This window comes from Eptatretus burgeri, chromosome 6 (assembly GCF_056783735.1).
Source record: "Eptatretus burgeri isolate ZD-2024b chromosome 6, Ebu_testis_v1, whole genome shotgun sequence".
Lineage (NCBI taxonomy): Eukaryota > Metazoa > Chordata > Myxini > Myxiniformes > Myxinidae > Eptatretus > Eptatretus burgeri.
This window is the reverse complement of record NC_140966.1, coordinates 9,324,135-9,343,044: the sequence shown is the minus strand read 5'-3', so window position 1 is coordinate 9,343,044 and position 18,910 is coordinate 9,324,135. Positions and strand designations below refer to the sequence as shown.

Below are 18,910 nucleotides of genomic sequence, written 5' to 3'. Positions count from 1 at the left end.
AGGGGGATGGGTTTGTGTCCCACTCCTGACAACAGTGTTGCGGTATTCGCGCCCGCCGGCGTGCCGGGCGGCCACGTAACTCGAATCGCGGCACGTCGCCCACCGGACGGACAATCCCGTCGTGACCCTCAAGGACTAACGCCGGGAACTAGTCACGGGTGGGCCTTTCGGCCTCACCACGATCGTGCCAATCGGCCCCCCATGTGGGATAGGGTTGTTCACCAAATTCGACCTACCTAAGTACCCACACGGAGGGTAGACCGGGCGATCGCACCTCGCCGCAGGTCGACTTCGGACACGGGCCACTTTAAGCGACCTGTTCCGTACTATCGGGATAACCGAGCGGTGTTATCGTCAACCTCGACGGTTCCGATTAATTATCGGGCGTATTTAGCCCACGACCAACCCTTTACGTGAAGTAAGATGGAGATTCAATTTGAGAAAAGACGAAGCGAAACGGGAGAAACAGTTCAACATAAAACACATTTATTCCGCGGCAAACGGAAAGCACACATATACAATTACCACAATTATGCACCAAAAGCAAATGTAACAAAAGAAGAAACAACAATTACGCACCAAAAGCAATTGCAACAAAAGAAACACAATGCAGATCTACTACCGACTGCGCGAGCACACGGCAACACTTACACAGTTTTACTTCACAGACGGCGCCGACAACACATATACTCCAAAGCAAAAGAAAAAAAGGGCCACCCTCAACGATAAGGGGGCAGACGGGCCTGGGGCCGAGAACGCGTCGAGCCTACCCGTCTGGTGATGAGCCGCAAAATGGCGGTGGCGCCCCGACTCCGCGGGCCTCGCTGGCACTGCCTGGAATGGGGTGGGAACGGGGCCCCCTTCTCACACTATCTCAGCGCGGGGGGGAAACAGGGGGGGTTGTTGATGCTCGGGGGAAAGAGGATATCTGGCTGGCTTGGGTCCCGCGACGAGCGACTCCACTGCGACCTCGACCGCGTTCCCGGCCTCCCCTCTCCGCAGCTCCCCGACTCTGACATGAGCGCAGACCTCCACAAAGCTCTTTGGCTTCTCCAGACTCTCCGGACCCCGACAGACACTCTCTCGACATATTTCGCCGCCGCCACAACTCTCCAACTCTTCCCTCTTCTCAACTCTACCAAATTCGCCCCGCGCTCGGCGCTTTATAGTCCGACAGGAGAAATCATATGCAGATTTTTGGATCAGGAACGGCTCGGGGGCGGAGTCACGCTCCCCCATTGGACGGAGGAAAAGTGGGCGTGAATCATTCTTGATCCGCGAATCTGCATATAGCGATTATACTCCGACGCGCCTGGAGGCGGGGCCAAATCGCCCCACGCTCGCTGATAGGACGGAACAGAAGTGGGCGTGAATCATTCTTGATCCGATTTCTCGGAAAGGCTGGTGTTTTTGCACCCGCTGCTCGGTGCGCGCCCTGTACGAGTCCAGTATCGGTGCCCACAAGCGGCGCGGGAATGGCGGTGATGCGATGGTTGCGAGGGCGAGTTGTGACGGTAAAGGTCGTGGCTGTTGGCGTTGCTGTTGTTGTGAAGCGGCGTTGCGGTTGGTGGTTGGTGTGTGAAAGCGGTTGTGAAGAAGGTGGATGTTGTGAAGGCGGTTCTGGAGAAGGTGGCTGTGGTTGTCGAGATGCGGTTGGTGGTGGTTGTGGTGGTAGTAATGGTGGTTGGTCCAAAATAAAGATAGTAAAAGAAAAACGGCTATCTAAAAGGGTCGCAGCCCGAATGAATGACATTTATTCCCTCTAAACAACGGGTTTGGGCTAACTACACATATACTTACAGAGATATCTCACCTATGGGACCTGAATGGTGATTTGCGAATTTCCTCAACCACAACAATATACATGTGTATATATATATGTATATATATATATATATATATATATATATATATATATATATATATATATATATATATATATATATATATATATATATATATCTTCTCTTCTTCTTTCAGCTGCTCCCTTTTTAGGGGTCGCCACAGCGGATCATCCGTATGATCCGCATAGTGATTTGGCACATGTTTTACGCCGGATGCCCTTCCTGACGCAACCCTGGTCGCCTCTTACGACACAGGGATATGGTACACCTATTTTAACCGGGGTATACACTGGCCCAGTACACTGGTACTCATTTCGCCGACCTCGGAAGGATGACAGGCTGAGTCAACCCCCTGGTGTATTAATTCAGTGGCCCAACGGGTCTTGTACTCAGGACCTTTTGGATCCCAAGCCGCTGCCCTAACCACTGCGCCAACACCAGGATATATATATATATATATATATATATATATATATATATATATATATATATATATATATATATATATATATATATATATATATATATATATATATATATATATATATATATATATATATATACACACACACACACATGTACACACACACATGTGCATATTTATTTATAAACAGATGTTTGGTACTGCAGAACTTTAATATGGATACAAAGAAACACAATATAATAGTGTCCGAAGCTTTTCGTGCTGCATTCTTCCGGGTTAGAATCGCAGCTAGTGAAGTTGGAAGTGAAGGTGCATGCTTTATACGCAGGTCTCAATAAGGTAGACGCTGATTGGTTCAACCGTAATAACATCACAGTTAATCCGAACGCCCATTGCTCGGCTCATCATCTTCACCTCGAGCTCCCATTGGCTGGAGCAGAGTTCATTCATGATTGACGTTTGCAACCGTATCCTGGAGAGATGGGGGATGGGTTTCCCATAAGGTCCATTCACCTACATATACACACAAATATATATATATATATATATATATATATATATATATATATATATATATATATATATATATATATATATATATATATATATATATACAGTCACCATGGCAGCCATTTTACAAATATTGGTGTCTGAATTTAGCTTTTTTTTTGTTCCTTACACAATTAATTGTTTTTTTGGCCCTCAAATCTACTGTGAACAATTTCAGATAATGGAGCCGCTTGAAATTGCGTCTCCTTGTTCAACATATTGAATTTCAAAATGGCCACCACCTATAATCGCCAATATTTCTGGATCTAAAACAGCCAGTGATTTGATTTTGGTGTCTTCATGTGTGATTTAGGGGCCATGAAATCTAATTGGTACTATACAGATCCAAGTTGTTTCTCATGCTCATAGCACTTTTATGAAGTACGCAGTATTAATCTACAGATGTATTGTCTGCCTTCAGAACCTAACGTAAGCCTGAGCTGCACTGTGTTACAATTAGTAGTGAATGTGATGATGTATTGGTTGTGGTTGTCATCCTGTTTCCTTTCAACCTGCTCAATAACATTCACTGAAATGACCAATGTCTATAAGGTGATAGACCTTCAGAAGTCTGGTACTTCTGGCACACAAAGTCTGCAAACAGACTGCGAGAAATGTATTTTGTGTCAGAAAGACAGTTTCAAGGTACTCTGATGTCCAGCAAAATCCAAACATGGGGAGGAAGGAGATGGATACAAGACAGTTACCTCAAACCTTTTTGGGTTCCAAAAGATTGGATGTTTGCTTATGAGCCTGCAGATTTTCCCAGCTTCATGATGGAGATGTTATTGAGAAAGTCCTTCAGAACCACAGTGCCAAGTGGCTTGACTCTTGCAGGCTACAGTACATCAAGACAGAATTCCAGACGGCAGAGAAGAGCAAGACATCGCGTGAAGAGAATGCTGATCCCCCCCACCCCAAATCCACACCTGACAAAGCATGGAATGTTCCAGCTCTTCAACAGTCCAGTGTTTTTTCTGTGACAAAGCAGCAGGTAGTGAACCCCCACAAGAGGCTTCAACATTTGAACTTGACAAACATGTCCAAAAGTGTGCTCTCAAATTAGAGGACAAGCCATTGCTGGCCAAACTTAGCGCAGGAGACCTGATTACTCAAGAGGCAAATGTTATACTCAGTGTTTGGTCTCCCTGTACAATAAAGCAAGAGATGCAAAGCCATCAGAGGAAATGGACACCGATAGAGATAACTCCAGCATAACACTCGCCAAGTTGGTTTCTTACAACGACAGTGAAGTTGCGCCAGTGTTCAAAAGGACTGATCTGGCTAATTTTTAAGGCAAGAGACTGCAACAGCTTAGGACCAACAACACTGGATGAGTGCATTCCAATAAACTCAAGAATTGCATCCTGGGTTATTTTCCAGACTTAGAAGCTCACAAGGAAGGCCACAAAATAGAACTTGTCTTCAATCAAGATATTGGGCAAGCATTGAGGAAGGCATGTGAGTATGATGCTGATGATGATGCTGTCCACCTTGCCAGAGTGGCAAGTATTTTGCGAAGAGACACGTTCAAAATGAAAGCTGTCTTCAGTGATTCATTAACACTCAGTGCCAGGAGAAATCAGCACCAGCATCACTCCTGGCATTGGTTGGTATGGTTCTGAATGGTCCAAGCATAAAAGAATGGTCAAATGTTGAGTCGTCAGTGCCTGCTGCTCAGCTGAGCATATCTCAGCTACTGATTTACAACAGTACTGTACATAGACGGGAGGGTGCCTCTGCAACAGCCAGGCACAGCCAACAGCAGAAATACCTCTGGCAGTCTATCTTGCTAAATGCTTCATATGAAAACTCGCAAGCATGACTTGGTGGACTCCTTGTTCAACCTGAGATTGTGCATCTCCTATGACAAAGTAATGAGCATCTCAACTGACTTTGGAAACAAACTCTGTCACCACTACGAAGTAGAGAAGCTGTCTGTCCTCCAAATCTGAGGGGTGGTATCTTTACTCTGGCTGTTACAGACAACATCGACCATAATCCCAGTTCCACGAATGCACACAACTCCTTCTATGAAACTGGGATATCGTTGTTCCAACACCCAAGCAGTGAGTCAAAAGGTGTTCAACGTGCTGTCCTCACAGCAAACCATGACGTTCCCACTGCTGGTACCAAAAGGACACTCTCTCTCTCTCTCTCTCTCTCTCTCTCTCTCTCTCTCTCTCTCTCTCTCTCTCTCTCTCTCTCTCTCTCTCTCTCTCTCTCTCTCTCTCTCTCTCTCTCTCTCTCTCTCTCTCTCTCTCTCTAAAGCTACCAGTCATACACCACCGTGCCTCCTCTCACTCTTGGAAAGCGAGACATACCTGTGCCAAAGCTTGATGACCCCAACAAAGCAGACTGTCAACTTATACATCAAACGTTGCAGAAGGAATGTAGGTAAGTATATTGGTATGTGAGCATTGGTATGGTAACATATGACAGTTGAATGAAAGTTGTCTAATTGCACATTGTGAACATATGAACTCTTGATGTTCAAGTATAACCGTGTACTTGCAGATGGCTTAACCATGTGAGGCAGAGGAGAGACATGGATCCGGACAAACTCCCAGTTCTATTTCCCAGAACAAGGATGAGACTATTTTGTGGACTGCATTCCCTGCTAGCCACTGGCCAGTGAGTGCCACACTTGAAAGCAATATGACCATCACTTCTGTGCTACCCCTCTTCTGTGACGCAGCCCAATCACAGGTTATGATTTGTCACTCGATGGATGTCATGAAGATGGCAGTTGACATCCTTGATCCTAATCAAGTGCCCATAATCACGCTGGGTCAGCCTCTGTACGCCATTGCAAAATGAATCCAGTGGACATGGCCAGCAAGTCATGGTGAAGATTACTTTATTGTGCTCTTTAGAGGTGTTCATATTAAGATGGCAGCCCTAAGCCTGGTGTTGGCGCAGTGGTTAGGGCAGCGGCTTGGGATCCAAAAGGTCCTGAGTTCAAGCCCCATTGGGCCACTGAATTAATACACCAGGGGGTTGACTCAGCCTGTCATCCTTCTGAGGTCGGCGAAATGAGTACCAGTGTACTGGGCCGGTGTATACCCCGGTTAAAATAGGTGTACCATATCCCTGTGTCGTAAGAGGCGACCAGGGTTGCGTCAGGAAGGGCATCCGGCGTAAAACATGTGCCAAATCACTATGCGGATCATACGGATGATCCGCTGTGGCGACCCCGAACGGGAGCAGCCGAAAGAAGAAGAAGATATTAAGATGGCAGCCCTCAAGGTGGTAGGCAATCTTCTTGATGGCATTGGGTGGGCAGACAACCTTGTACAGTGAAAAGCAATCTTCAAGTCTTTCCACAGATTCTCAATGGGATTCAAGTCTGGGCTGTGGCTGGGCCACTCAAGAACTTTCATGTTCTTGTACTGAAGTCATTCCAGTGTTGCTTTGGCTGTATGCTTGGGGCCATTGTCCTGTGGGAAAGTAAATCTTTGCCACAGTCTGTGGTCTTTTGCACTCTGAAGCAGGTTCTCCTTAAGGATTTGCCTGTATTTTGCTCCATTCATTGTTCCCTCTATCCTTATAAGTCTCCCAGTCCCTGCTGCTGAAAAGGATCCCCCACAGCATGATGCTGCCACCACCATGCTTCACAGTAAGGATGTTGTTTGGTGGGTGATGAGCTGTGCTCAGTTTCTGCCAGATGTCGTGCTTTGCATTCATGCCAAAGAGTTCAATTTTCATCTCATCAGACTTCAGAATCTTTTGCCTCATGCACTTAGAGTCTTTCACATGCCTTTTTGCAACTCCAGGTGTGCTGTCATTTGCCTTTTTCTCAGGTTTGGCCACTCTACCATAAAGCCTCGATTTGTGAAGTATTGCAAAGACTGTTGTCCTTCCGAAAGGTTCTCCCATCTCAGCCAAGGAACTCTGTAGTTCTGTCAGAGTGGTCATTGGGTTCTTGCTCACCTCCCTGACCAATATCCTCATGCCCAGTTGCTTAGTTTGGTCGGACAGCCAGCTCTAGGAAGAGTCTGTGTCATATCATATTCTTTCCATTTCCTAATGATGGAGCTCACTGTGCTCTTGGTAACTTTCAACACTATAAATTGTTTTATATCCTTTCCCAGATCTATGCCTCCTCCCAATTCAATCTCAGAATTCTACGGACAGTTCCTTGGAATTCATGGTGGAGTTTCTGCTCTGACATGCACTGTCAACCGGGGACCTTCTTTCGAAAGGTGTGCTTCTATCAAAATAATGTCTAATCGATTGAATTGGCTACAGGTAGACTCCAATCAAGTTGTAGAGACATCTCAAGGATGATAAAAGGAAATTGGACACGCCTGAGCTCAATTTGGAGTGTCATAGCAAAGGGGTTGAATACTTATTGATGCAAGACATTTCAGCTTTTTAAAATTAAATTGCAAAGACTTCTAAAAACATGTTCTTGCTTTGCCATTATGGGGTATTTTGTGTGGATCGGTGACAACAAATTTATATTTAATGTATTTTTAATTAAGGCTGTAACGCAACAAAATGTGAAAAAGTGAAGAGGTGTGAATACTTTCTGAAGGCACTGGATGTGTCCTATAATTGTGATTTGCAACACACCCTCCTAGTAGCCCCTCTGCCGTTCCATAAGCAACTAGTATGCACGCACCTGAATGTTCAATCAAACCCACCCCTGTGGCCCCATCTGCTCATAAAGGACATATGGCCCCTGAATTTCTTAAATAAAAATATGTTTAATTTTAGAGTTTACCTGCACAGTTGACAAACGATGCTCTTATTTTATTGTATTTTACTTTGATGGAACTGAACTCCTTTAGTACTTGGACTACTTGTTCTCTGTTTTTTCATTTGATTTGATTTGAATCCCTGTCTAATTTAATATGCAATATGTAGCAATTTGAAAACAAATCATTAATCTCCTGCCACACATCAAGGCAGCCAATATTTCCATGCTCTCAGTTCATGGAAGTAGTCCTGTGCCTTTTCAGGTTAGCCTGTGCCTTTTCTCCACTGCAGCAAGTGGCACGAACGCAAGACTGAACGGAAGCGAAGCGGATCTAACAAACCACAAAATGGCCTGAACAACCTTCCACAACCTTGGGATAAACCCCGACGACGCTCAATTTACAAAGGCCAGTGTGAGCGAAATAAAATTACAAACAGTCAACATTTATCATTTATCCTGTATGACGACTACAGTGGATACATTTAATTGGTAATTTGATAAATCTGATTTCTTGTACAAAAATATCAACATTCAAAGCACATTGGAAGCAGGTGATTAGAATTATGAATGTGTTTGAATACCTCGTGTCTATTAGCAATTTGCACGGACATCAGGGACATTCATAAACGATAATAAGCACACCAAACAGTGACAGATAATAATGTAGCGCAAGCAAAATCATTGCAATGCAGGGGAAAAAAAAAAATCAAGACAAGAAAATAAATTGATAGAAATGTGCACACCCATGGTACAGCATTAGTGGAAGTAATTTTTGTAATCAATGAAATTTTATTGGAAAATCGTGAGCATTTCCCACGGTCCATGCGATGCACATGCAAACAAATGGCCGCACTGCATTCTTACCGGATTTGGGAGGGTAGCGATAAGCCGCTCCAGGAGATATATCCACCTCCTCGGGTTCCCCGTGCTGCCTGCTCAGGAGAGAGCCCATCTCAATGTCGTTGATCTCTATCAATGAAGTAAGTTTGAAAAAAACAACAACCCACAGAAACAGCTTTTACCTATCCCCCTACCCCCTACCAAACGTTAACCCAACCCCACTAGCCATAAAACCCTGCCCAGCATGGTTAACCCTTGAACAGGCAGCAGCTTTGCTTCTCAAGGCTCGTCACTTCTTCAGTCCAAGAAAATGACAGAGCTCCATTGTGACGTTTATTGACATATTATGCATTATTTATTACCATACTGTAGTGTCTTTAATTCTCTCATCGATGTACTGAGGCTCATGGAAGAAGAAAATAAGAAGCGTTGGATCAACCGAGAAAATGGAGCAAAGGGAAAACTGTGGGAGAGCAACATGCCAATATAGATGCACTACCGCACAAGGAGATGTTGAATTGCACATGGAAACACCATCTTGTCAGATGTAGTCAACCTCAGTGGGTTTGAGGGTCGAGGGAGAGTAGCTGAAACCTGATTCTTATCCTAGTTCCTCTTGATGGCTTTTTATCTTTGCTCAATGCTTATTCAGGTTCCTCCTGATGACTCCAATGCAGTATTTGGTCTTTCATTACCTCCACCACCGAAGTTGGGTGGAGGTTATGTTTTCACCTGTGTCTGTCTGTCTGTCTTTGAACAGGATATCTCAAAAGGTTGTGCAGAGATTCAGAAAAAAAATTGGTGGACAGGTTGGGTGTATGAAAAGGATGAATCGATTCAATTTTGATGAAGATCCGGATCCGGATCCGGATGCGAGAATTATATTTAAGTAATTATTCTCCATCGAGAGATGGGGTCAAAAACGATATCCAGCATGATATTTCAAAAAGTTGTGGACGAGTTACGATGAAACTCAGTGGATGAGTTGGTGAACTGACAAGAACAAGCTGATTCGATTTTGGTTCAGGTCCGACATATCAGTGGGATACAAAACGTAAACTGCTCAGCCTGGCAGAGGTATACGCTCTAATTCGTGCCATTCTCGATCTTGTTTGATCATGGGAATGGGAGAGACTCCAAGATGGCTGAGGGCAGCAAACTTAATTCCCTCAGGGCAGAGATCAAGACAACGAACTCAGGGAGACAATAATTCCACAGGCAAGTAAAGAGGTGTTGCAAGTTTTGATGATAGGGTCAGGTCAGGTCAGGTATGGGAGCATGTGCCAGAACAGTGCGTCGCTGCGTCCACTTTCCGCCGGTACTCCAGGGGCCTCCGTCTGGCCATCCCCCAGGCAGATGCCAGGCCCATCCCCATCTCCTTGAGATGATGGTCAACCTGCTGCAACCATGAGGCACGTGGTCGGCCCACTGGCCTCCTCCACTCATGAGACTCCCTCGCTGAGAGAATCTGGTGAGCAGGATCAGCGTCAGGAAAACGAGCCACATGTCCATACAGCCGCAACTGACGCTCACGGACTATGCAGGTAACAAATCTCATCCGAGTCTCTCTCAGCAACCGCTCGTTGGACACAAAATCCGACCAGCGATAGCCAAGGATTCTCTGAAGAGACCTGGTACCAAAGGAATTAAGTCTCCGTCTCAGATCCTTGGTCAGAGTCCAAGTCTCGCACCCATAGAGCAAGATTGGAAGTACCAAGGACCTGAAGACTCGGACTTTCGTCCTCCCGCACAGGTACCGGCAGCGCCACACCCCATGATCCAGTGAATCCATGACTCCCCAGGCCCGACCCAGACGTCTATTGACCTCTGACTCGCAGCCAGCAGAGACATGAATATCACTGCCAAGGTAAGTGAATCTCTCCACGACCTCAACATCCTCACCACAAACAGACACAGACAGGACAGCAGCATCCAAGATGTCACCGAAAGCCTGGATCTTAGTTTTGACCCAAGAAACCCGTAATCCCAACGGCTCCGACTCCTCATTCAGCACCTCGAGGGCCCCCAAGAGGATGTCTAAAGTCTCCGCAAAGATGACTGCATCATCTGCAAAATCAAGGTCCGAGATCTTGACATTGCCAAACGATGCACCGCAACTTGACCTCTCCGACATCCTCCCTAAAATCCAGTCCATACAAGTGCTAAAAAGTGTGGGGGCAAGTACACATCCCTGACGAACTCCAGTAACAACTGGAAATAAGTCAGAGGTGGTACCACCACACTTCACAGCACTCTCAGTACCAGAGTAGAGTTCAGACATCAGATCGATCAGTTTTGGTGGCACCCCACGAAGACCAAGAATCCTGCAGAGGACATCCCGATTCACTGAATCGAACGCTTTACAGAGATCAACATAGGCTGCAAGCAGACCCTGCCGAAACTCTCGTCTGCGTTCGGTGAGGACACGAAGTGCAAGGATACGGTCAATCGTTGACCTCTTTGGTGTAAAGCCTGACTGCTCTGGACGCTGGTGCTCAAGCAGATGGTGGTGAACCCTATCAAGAATTATCCGAGCAAAGACCTTGCCCGGCACGGAGAGCAGCGTCACCCCTCGGTAGTTGTTGTAGTCTTGGCGATCACCCTTCCCTTTCCAGAGAGGGACAACAAGGCCCCTCTTCCAGTCAGTTGGGATGATGTGTTCTGCCTGTGTTCCAGGCAGAGCACAAAACTGCATGCAACGACACGAGTGCAGCATTTCCACCAGCCTTGAGAAGTTCAGCATGGATGCCACAGATCCCTGGAGCTTTGCCCCGTTTCAACTGGTTCACCGCAGCCCGTGTTTCCACAAGCGAAGGTGGACCACAGTTGATTCAAGGGTCAGCAACAGGGATTGTAACACCCTTGACGTCCAACTCGACAGCTGCGGGATCAGCCTGGTACAACCGCTCAAAGTAACCGGCCCAGCGGGCCTTCACTTCAGACTCCTCTGTCAAGAGCCTACCCCTCTCTGCTCGAACTGTAGTGCTCCGAGGGATGGGCTTGGATGAACGTAATGGGCGAATTCCCCTGTTAGCGGGACGAGAATCACCTGTCCACAGGTGATGCTCTACCCCCTCACAGATTCCTCGCACATAGGCCTCCTTGTCCACCCTCAGTGCACGTACAGTTTTACGCCTCAGCTCCCTGAACAGCTCAGCTCTGCCATTCAGCCTGGCCCTGCGACTCTGGTCAATGGTATCCAGTGTCCCTTGAGAGACAAAATTCTTCTTTGCCCTGCGGTGAGTTCCAAGGCATCCACCGGCAACATCAAGGACGGTGGTCTTGAAGGCGCTCCACAACTCTTCAGGACCCCCCAAAGCACCCAGACCCCCCAAGTGTCCACTCAGCCTGTTCGCAAACTCCTCAGCTACTCTCTCATCCCTGAGCTTGGCAACATCCAGCCTAGGCTGGGATGGTACCATTCTCCAGGATTTAAGGTGCAGCTTTAGAGTTGCTACAACAAGCCTGTGGTCAGTATTGAGGAACTGAGCACTCCGGTAGACCCTGCAGTTCTGGGTCATCCTCCAACGACCGTCAGTGAGGACATGGTCAATCTCCTTTGCCACACCGCCAGCGTTGGAATACCAAGTCCAGCAATGAGCTTGCGGGCGCTGAAACCATGAACCAGTCACCCTAAGTCCATGACTTCTTGCAAAGTTAAGGAACTTAGTGCTATTCTGGTTCATAGTTCCTGACCCATGGGGACCAACACACACCTCATAAGCATCCCTATCAGTTCCAGTCGATGCATTGAAATCCCCCAAGACTAGAAGTGTATCTCGTCTGGGGCACTGATCAACCACAGACTCGAGTGTGGCGTAGAATGCATCCTTCACGGTGAGATCACTCGCCTCAGTCGGAGCATAAATAGAGACCAGGGAAATGACACCTAAGGAGTGACGAATCCTTAATCTCATAATACGCTCGTTGACCGGTGTTACCTCAATTATCATTGGGGTCAGCTTATTGGACACAGCTACAGCAACTCCTTGGGTATGGTAACCATCAGAGCGACCAGACCAATAGTAGGTGTAACCACCCACCATTATCTCGCCGCAATCCGGTCTCCGAACCTCAGAGAGAGTTGCAATCCCGATGTCCAAACGCTTGAGCTCAGATGATAACAGAGACAGGTGATCATCCTCTCTTAGGGATAGGACATTCCCGGCACCCACCCGAAGGGACTGCCTCAGGTTAACCCAAGGAGACCGCCGTCTGGTGGACGACACCTCAGCACCACTCCGACACACTCTCCCGCAATCTGACCCAGGGATGTTACCCCGTGGTTTCCCTCCTATCATCAAAGATTGGGGGTCCCGAAGGCTTTGCCCCAATCCCGTCATCCGGTGAGCTGCCCTGCGAAGGGAAGCTGCGCAGGAGGTACTCCCACGGAGTGGGTTTTCAGATTTTTTTGCGTTTTTGCGTTTTGCGGAATGAAGGGTTTTACGGTGGCCGGAGTGCAAATCCTGCCACCAACCTCCTAATAAGAAGTAACCCAACTGCAGGAGGACATCCGCAGACACAGTTGGGCACTAGATATGGATGGCCGTTGGCTCACAAGGAGCTCCTCTGTCCTTTGACAGGTTTTGTTTTTAATCCTGCTGGGTGTCCATATCCAAACACCCTCCTCACCAGAAAACCTGGTGGGGGAGACGGTTTAGTTGCCGACAACCCGACCATGGAACAGGTTAGTACAGGTTTACATGGTACCTGTAGCAGGTCACAGATCGAACCTGACCTGACCCTAGGTCATGATAGGGTGGTCGACATTATAAGCTTTGAAAGGCAGTGTATTGATTTTATATAGTCAGAGAAGTATCTTAAGCCTGGTGTTGGCGCAGTGGTTAGGGCAGCGGCTTGGGATCCAAGAGGTCCTGAGTTCAAGCCCCGTTGAGCCACTGAATTAATACACCAGGGGGTTGACTCAGCCTGTCATCCTTCCGAGGTCGGCGAAATAAGTACCAGTATACTGGGCCGGTGTATACCCCGGTTAAAATAGGTGTACCATATCCCTGTGTCGTAAGAGGCGACCAGGGTTGCGTCAGGAAGGGCATCCGGCGTAAAACATGTGCCAAATCACTATGCGGATCATAATGGATGATCCGCTGTGGCGACCCCTAACGGGAGCAGCCGAAAGAAGAAGAAGAAGATAGTCAGAGAAGTATCTTCAAGCCTGGTCTGGGCTTAGTGGTTAGGGTGCCGGCTTGGGATCCTAGGGTCCTGAGTTCAAGCCCTGTTCCGCTGAATTAACACCAGGATGTTGACTCAGCCTGTCATCCTTCCGAGGTCGGCGAAATGAGAACCAGTGTTCTGGTCCGGGTGTATGTCCCGGTTAGAATAGGTGAACCTTCTCCTTGTGTGCCGTAAGAGGCGACCAGGAAGGGCATCCGGCCATAAAACATTGCCTCAAGAAAAGCTAACCCCTGCTCAGCAGGGAAAAATGGCTGTAGAAACGGCTGTCGTAGTAGTAGTAGTAGTATATAAGTATCTTCAGTCCATCTCTTTTGTGATGATCCTTTTGGCATTATTATGAGCAGAATGTTGGATTTTGTCAACATCCTGCCTGAATATGAAGGACTCCTTGTCTGCCCAGCTGCTGCAAGTGGAGGGGTCAGGAGTGAATCTCAGACTGGAAAAAATGGGCAGCCGTTTTTTGTCACACCTTCCCATCCCTCCTGCCACACACTAGTTCAGGCATTTAGCAGAAATATTAGGTCAACCTCCCACAAATTGCAACAAAAGCAAACTCAACAGATTTTGATTCCTGGATATGTCCTCAGTGACAGAAAAAAAGTCCGAAGGGATCCTCCGAGGGGAAAGTCCTGAAATCATGGAAATCTAATATGGCCGCCACCCGGCTTCGGGGAAAATGAGAAAATTGTAAAGATTGATATTTTAATATGTAAATATGTGTTTTTCTGCATTCTAATCGTTTCTAGTTATGGTCAGTATATTGATATACAAGAATAATTTTTTTTAAAAAGTGGAATGTATTGAGGGTAAAATAAAAAATTATAGCTTTTTTGTCCAAAAATGTCAATTTTTTGTCCCGAAAATTTTTTTTTTTACCTGATACTGATTTTGGCTCCTGGACAAAAAAAAAGAAACGTTGAAGACACAAGATGAAATCAAGTCTATGGCAATACAATATAATTATGTAAATCATTTAAACATGACAAAATTCACAATTCCACTCGGGGCAATCGCATCTGCCTGACGAAGGCTTCGAAATGAAAATGAAAATTCGCATTAAACTCAGAAACTACATCCATTATAAACTTACTTTACATGTTGAGAAAAATCAAGCGTATTAAAGTTAGAACTCGACAATGTCATCGTCATCCGCATCATTGTCACATGGAGTGTTTGTGCAGCCAGAGCCCCTGCACAAGCTGGAGTGCACTCAATGTTGTGCTTCTTGCATGTGCATCTCATGGTGCTACATTCAGCCTGGCAGTTGCACCTAATGACACGTAACATCTTTTCAGGAGCTGGAGTTATTGATGTCTGAAGTGTCACAAAACTATCGTCACACTTCTGCCAACCCCAGTCTGTGGAACAAGTATGCAAGTCTGACGTCTTGAAACGAATCAAAGACCACCTTCAGAAGCATGCCGAGTCCTCAAAGATATCTTCTCGATAATCTAGAACTTCAGCGCTCTGGGTTCAGTATCTGGACATGCTCGACATTCTAAGCAAATACATCTGGGCAGAGTGCACTGGGAACTGGGCACTACATCTACAGGCCATCCAGGAAATGTTGCCTTACCTGGCAGCCTCGGGTCACAACCTGTATACCAAATCTGCGAAGGGTGTATCTGCAGCAGATGTCCAACCTCAAAACTCAACATCCCAATGTCCAACAACGTTTTGATGAGGGGTTCCATGTGGTTCGACGAAGTTATCGCCTGTGGGCAGGTCTTTCATCTGACCTGATCATCGAACAAGTTCTGATGAGAAGTTTGAAGACCAGCGGGGGGCTCACACGAGGGCGAGGAATGACAGAGCAACAACGGCTGGTATGGCTACTATCAATGCCTGCCTGTGCAGAAATAAACCAGGCAATGCAGGAGCTCACAGGTGTGAACTACAACACTGGAGAGAAGAAGAAGGACATGACCAAGGTAAGACAATCTCGTGACTGGAAGGACACACTATCAGCTCTTCAGTATTTACAGGAACGGAATCCGTTCAGTTGTGATCCACGGCTGAGGAACATTGCCACTGGAGTTCATGCACACCCCGCCGTCAACGTCAATACAGCACACGCTGTAGGAGCAAAAATATTGAAATCTATGGATGGGAAAACACCTGTCGAGTACACATTTAAGAGGAAAGACCAAGTTGTCACCCTCGGCATAAAGTCATCTGTCACGATTGATGGAGAGCAAGTCCAGGTTGACCCACAACTCCTCTTCCAGAGACTGATCACTGTTGCACAGACAGCAGAAGAACTGGAGTCGGCCTTCAAACATGAACTGTGCAGCTATCCACCAGCCCTCTTTGATTCCTCTCTTCAGCTCTGAGAAGCACACAAGCCAGTCTTTTCTGATGCCATCTGGGATCTTCTTGGATCCGATGTCCTAGCCAATATCCCCAATGATGGGCAACAGTATGTTTTGGATGGCGGGGCACTTGTTCAACGCATTCCATGGTCTCGTGGATCTACATACAGAGACATATGCTACCAGTACACTGATTATGTAACGAAGAAATACGGAGATGCCAGAGTCGTGTTTGATGGTTATGAGAGTACCAACACGAAGGACATGACACACCAGAGACGGTCTAAAGGGAATGCTGGCACGACTGTGACATTTACAGCTGACATGCGTCTCACAATGAAGAAGGAACAGTTTCTTGCCAATAGGCAGAATAAACAGCGATTCATTTTTATGTTGAGTGAAGAGCTTCAGAAGAAGAACTGTGAGACACACCATGCCTCGGGTGATGCTGACCTCCTGATTGTACTGAAGGCCGTGCAGTCTGCTACTGTCACCAACACTGTGTTAGTTGGTGATGACACAGACTTCCTCGTCCTCCTGTGCTACCATGAAAGCTTAGAATCCCACGACCTCTTCTTTTGTCCCGAGCCAAAGAAGAACATGAAGAAGCCTCGCATCTGGAACATCAAGGCTACAAAGAAAATGATTGGTACAGACATATGCAAGCACATACAGTTTCTACATGCAGTTCTTGGGTGCGACACGACATCTCGTCTTCATGGGATTGGAAAGGGAGCTTCCCTCAAAAAGTTCAAAGCAAACAACACATTCCATGAGCAGGCCAAGGTTTTTGATACATATCCAGCTTCCGTATGTGATGTGGCAGATGCAGGAGAAAAAACATTAGTGATAATCTACAACGGAAAGTCAACTGACACCCTGGACACCTTCCGGTATCAACGGTACTGGGACAAGGTGTCTTGGAGCTCCTCTCACATGCAACCACAAACGTTACCACCAACATCAGAAGCAGCAAAGTATCACAGCCTGCGCGTGTATCTGCTAGTCCAAGAATGGAAGGGATGTGCAGATGAACTTCTTCCGACAGACTGGGGTTGGCAGAAGTGTGACGAGGGTTTTGTGCCACTTCAGACATCAATAGCTCCAGCTCCTGAAAAGATGTTACGTGTCATTAGGTGCAACTGCCAGGCTGAATGTAGCACCATGAGATGCACATGCAAGAAGCACAACATTGAGTGCACTCCAGCTTGTGGAAACCACAGGGGCTCTGGCTGCACAAACACTCCATGTGACAATGATGAGGATGATGACGACATTGTCGAGTTCTAACTTTAATACGCTTGATTTTTCTCAACATGTATCGTAAGTTTATAATGGATGTAGTTTCTGAGTTTAATGCGAATTTTCATTTTCATTTCGAAACCTTCGTCAGGCAGATGTGATTGCCCCGAGTGGAATTGTGAATTTTGTCATGTTTCAATGATTTACATAATTAGATTGTATTGCCATAGACTTGATTTCATTTTGTGTCTTCAACATTTCTTATTTTTTTTGGTCCAGGAGCCAAAATCAGTATCAGGTAAATATTTTTTTTCAGGACAAAATATTGACATTTTTGGACAAAAAAGCTATAATTTTTCATTTTACTCTCAATGCATTTCACTTTTTTAATATTATTCTTGTATATCAATATACTGACCATAACTAGAAACAATTAGAATGCAGAAAAACATATATTTACATATTAAAATATCAATCTTTACAATTTTCTCATTTTCCCCAAAGCCGGGTGGCGGCCATATTGGACTTCCATGATTTCAGGACTTCCTCCCCCCCCCCCCGGAGGATCCCTTAGGACTTTTTTTCTGTCACTGAGGACATATCCAGGAATCAAAATCTGTTGAGTTTGCTTTTGTTGCAACTTGTGGGAGGTCATCCAACATTTTGAATGTACTACACACGATGTATGGGAAGCAAGCGCCAATGGCGTCGTACCAAGTTTGTTGCATTGAGGAGCAGGCCATATCCCGTGGGTGGCTTTTACCACCATGTTATTTACATTTCACCAGAGGAAAAATTCTGGCCACACATATCTGTATCTGCTTGGCCAGAGCATGTCCTGATCAGTTACGCACAATAATCAAAAAAAAAAAAAATTGGTTTTGTTGCTTTCAGAAACACTTACATTGAATAGACATTTTGTTCACATTCATGACTTTATAAACAACAATTTTAATAAACCTGGGAGTAATCATGATACTTCGTTTTTACAGAATGATATTGAAAAATGTGTAAAATTATATCAATAATGTATCTACTTATATATTCTCCACCAGCCTGTCTGTCTGTCTGTCTGTCCCTCTGTCTCCCTGTCTGTCCATCTCGGTAGAGCTTCAAAATCAAATTGCCGCCATTTTTTTTTTGCTCTGTCAGTTCACAGGCCTCTGGTGTACATGAACCATTGAAAGTTGCCTGTGTCGGTGCTGTGGTTAAGTGAGTGGGTGTCCATGTGGATATTTGAAGAGACTCGTGTTTTTGTCGAAGAATAAGCGAAGTCGCGTGTTAGTGGGGTCTTATGTTTTGGTTTTATTAATGGTTAAAATATTTCACATGGTTTGAGCTTCAGGCAGAGGCCACGACAGGACTTGAATAATAAAAAAAAAATTTTCAAGCAAATAATGCATTTTGTTACATGCTTGTATTGACATTAAAGGCTCGAAGAATATGAAAACTGAAGGTAGGGATTGAACTGCAGTCTAATTATATTGTTTTTGATTCCCAGGGTATATAGATGTATATATATATATATATATATATATATATATATATATATATATATATATATATATATATATATATATATATATATATATATATATATATATATATATATATATATATATATATATATATATATATATATATATATATATATATATATATATAGCCTGGTGTGTTGGCGCAGTGGTTCGGGCAGTGGCTTGGGATCCAAAAGGTCCTGAGTTCAAGCCCCGTTAGGCCACTGAATTAATACACCAGGGGTTGATTCAGCCTGTCATCCTTCCGAGGTCGGCAAAATGAG

The 18,910-nt window shown here is 45.6% G+C and overlaps 1 protein-coding gene and 1 pseudogene across 6 annotated transcripts in view; one reads left to right on the top strand and one right to left on the bottom strand.

Moving 5' to 3' along the window:
• The window catches only part of LOC147024217 (E3 ubiquitin ligase RNF157-like), a 226,821-nt gene that overhangs the window by 144,418 nt on the left and 63,493 nt on the right, over positions 1–18,910 (bottom strand). For 3 of the 6 annotated variants that reach the window (XM_085883908.1, XM_085883911.1, XM_085883909.1), the window contains one exon: positions 8,387–8,454. The exons of 1 other annotated variant lie outside the window; for it this stretch is intronic. Coding sequence is in view for 2 of the 5 variants with exons in the window: in XM_085883907.1 (XP_085740033.1) it covers positions 8,387–8,474 (88 nt within the window). In the remaining 3 variants the exon portion in view is untranslated. Of the gene's footprint in view, positions 1–8,386; positions 8,562–18,910 lie in introns of those variants that run through there. 2 more of the 6 variants (XM_085883907.1, XM_085883912.1) reach the window with 1 other exon arrangement.
• On the top strand, positions 15,283–17,412 carry LOC147024219 (uncharacterized; annotated as a pseudogene).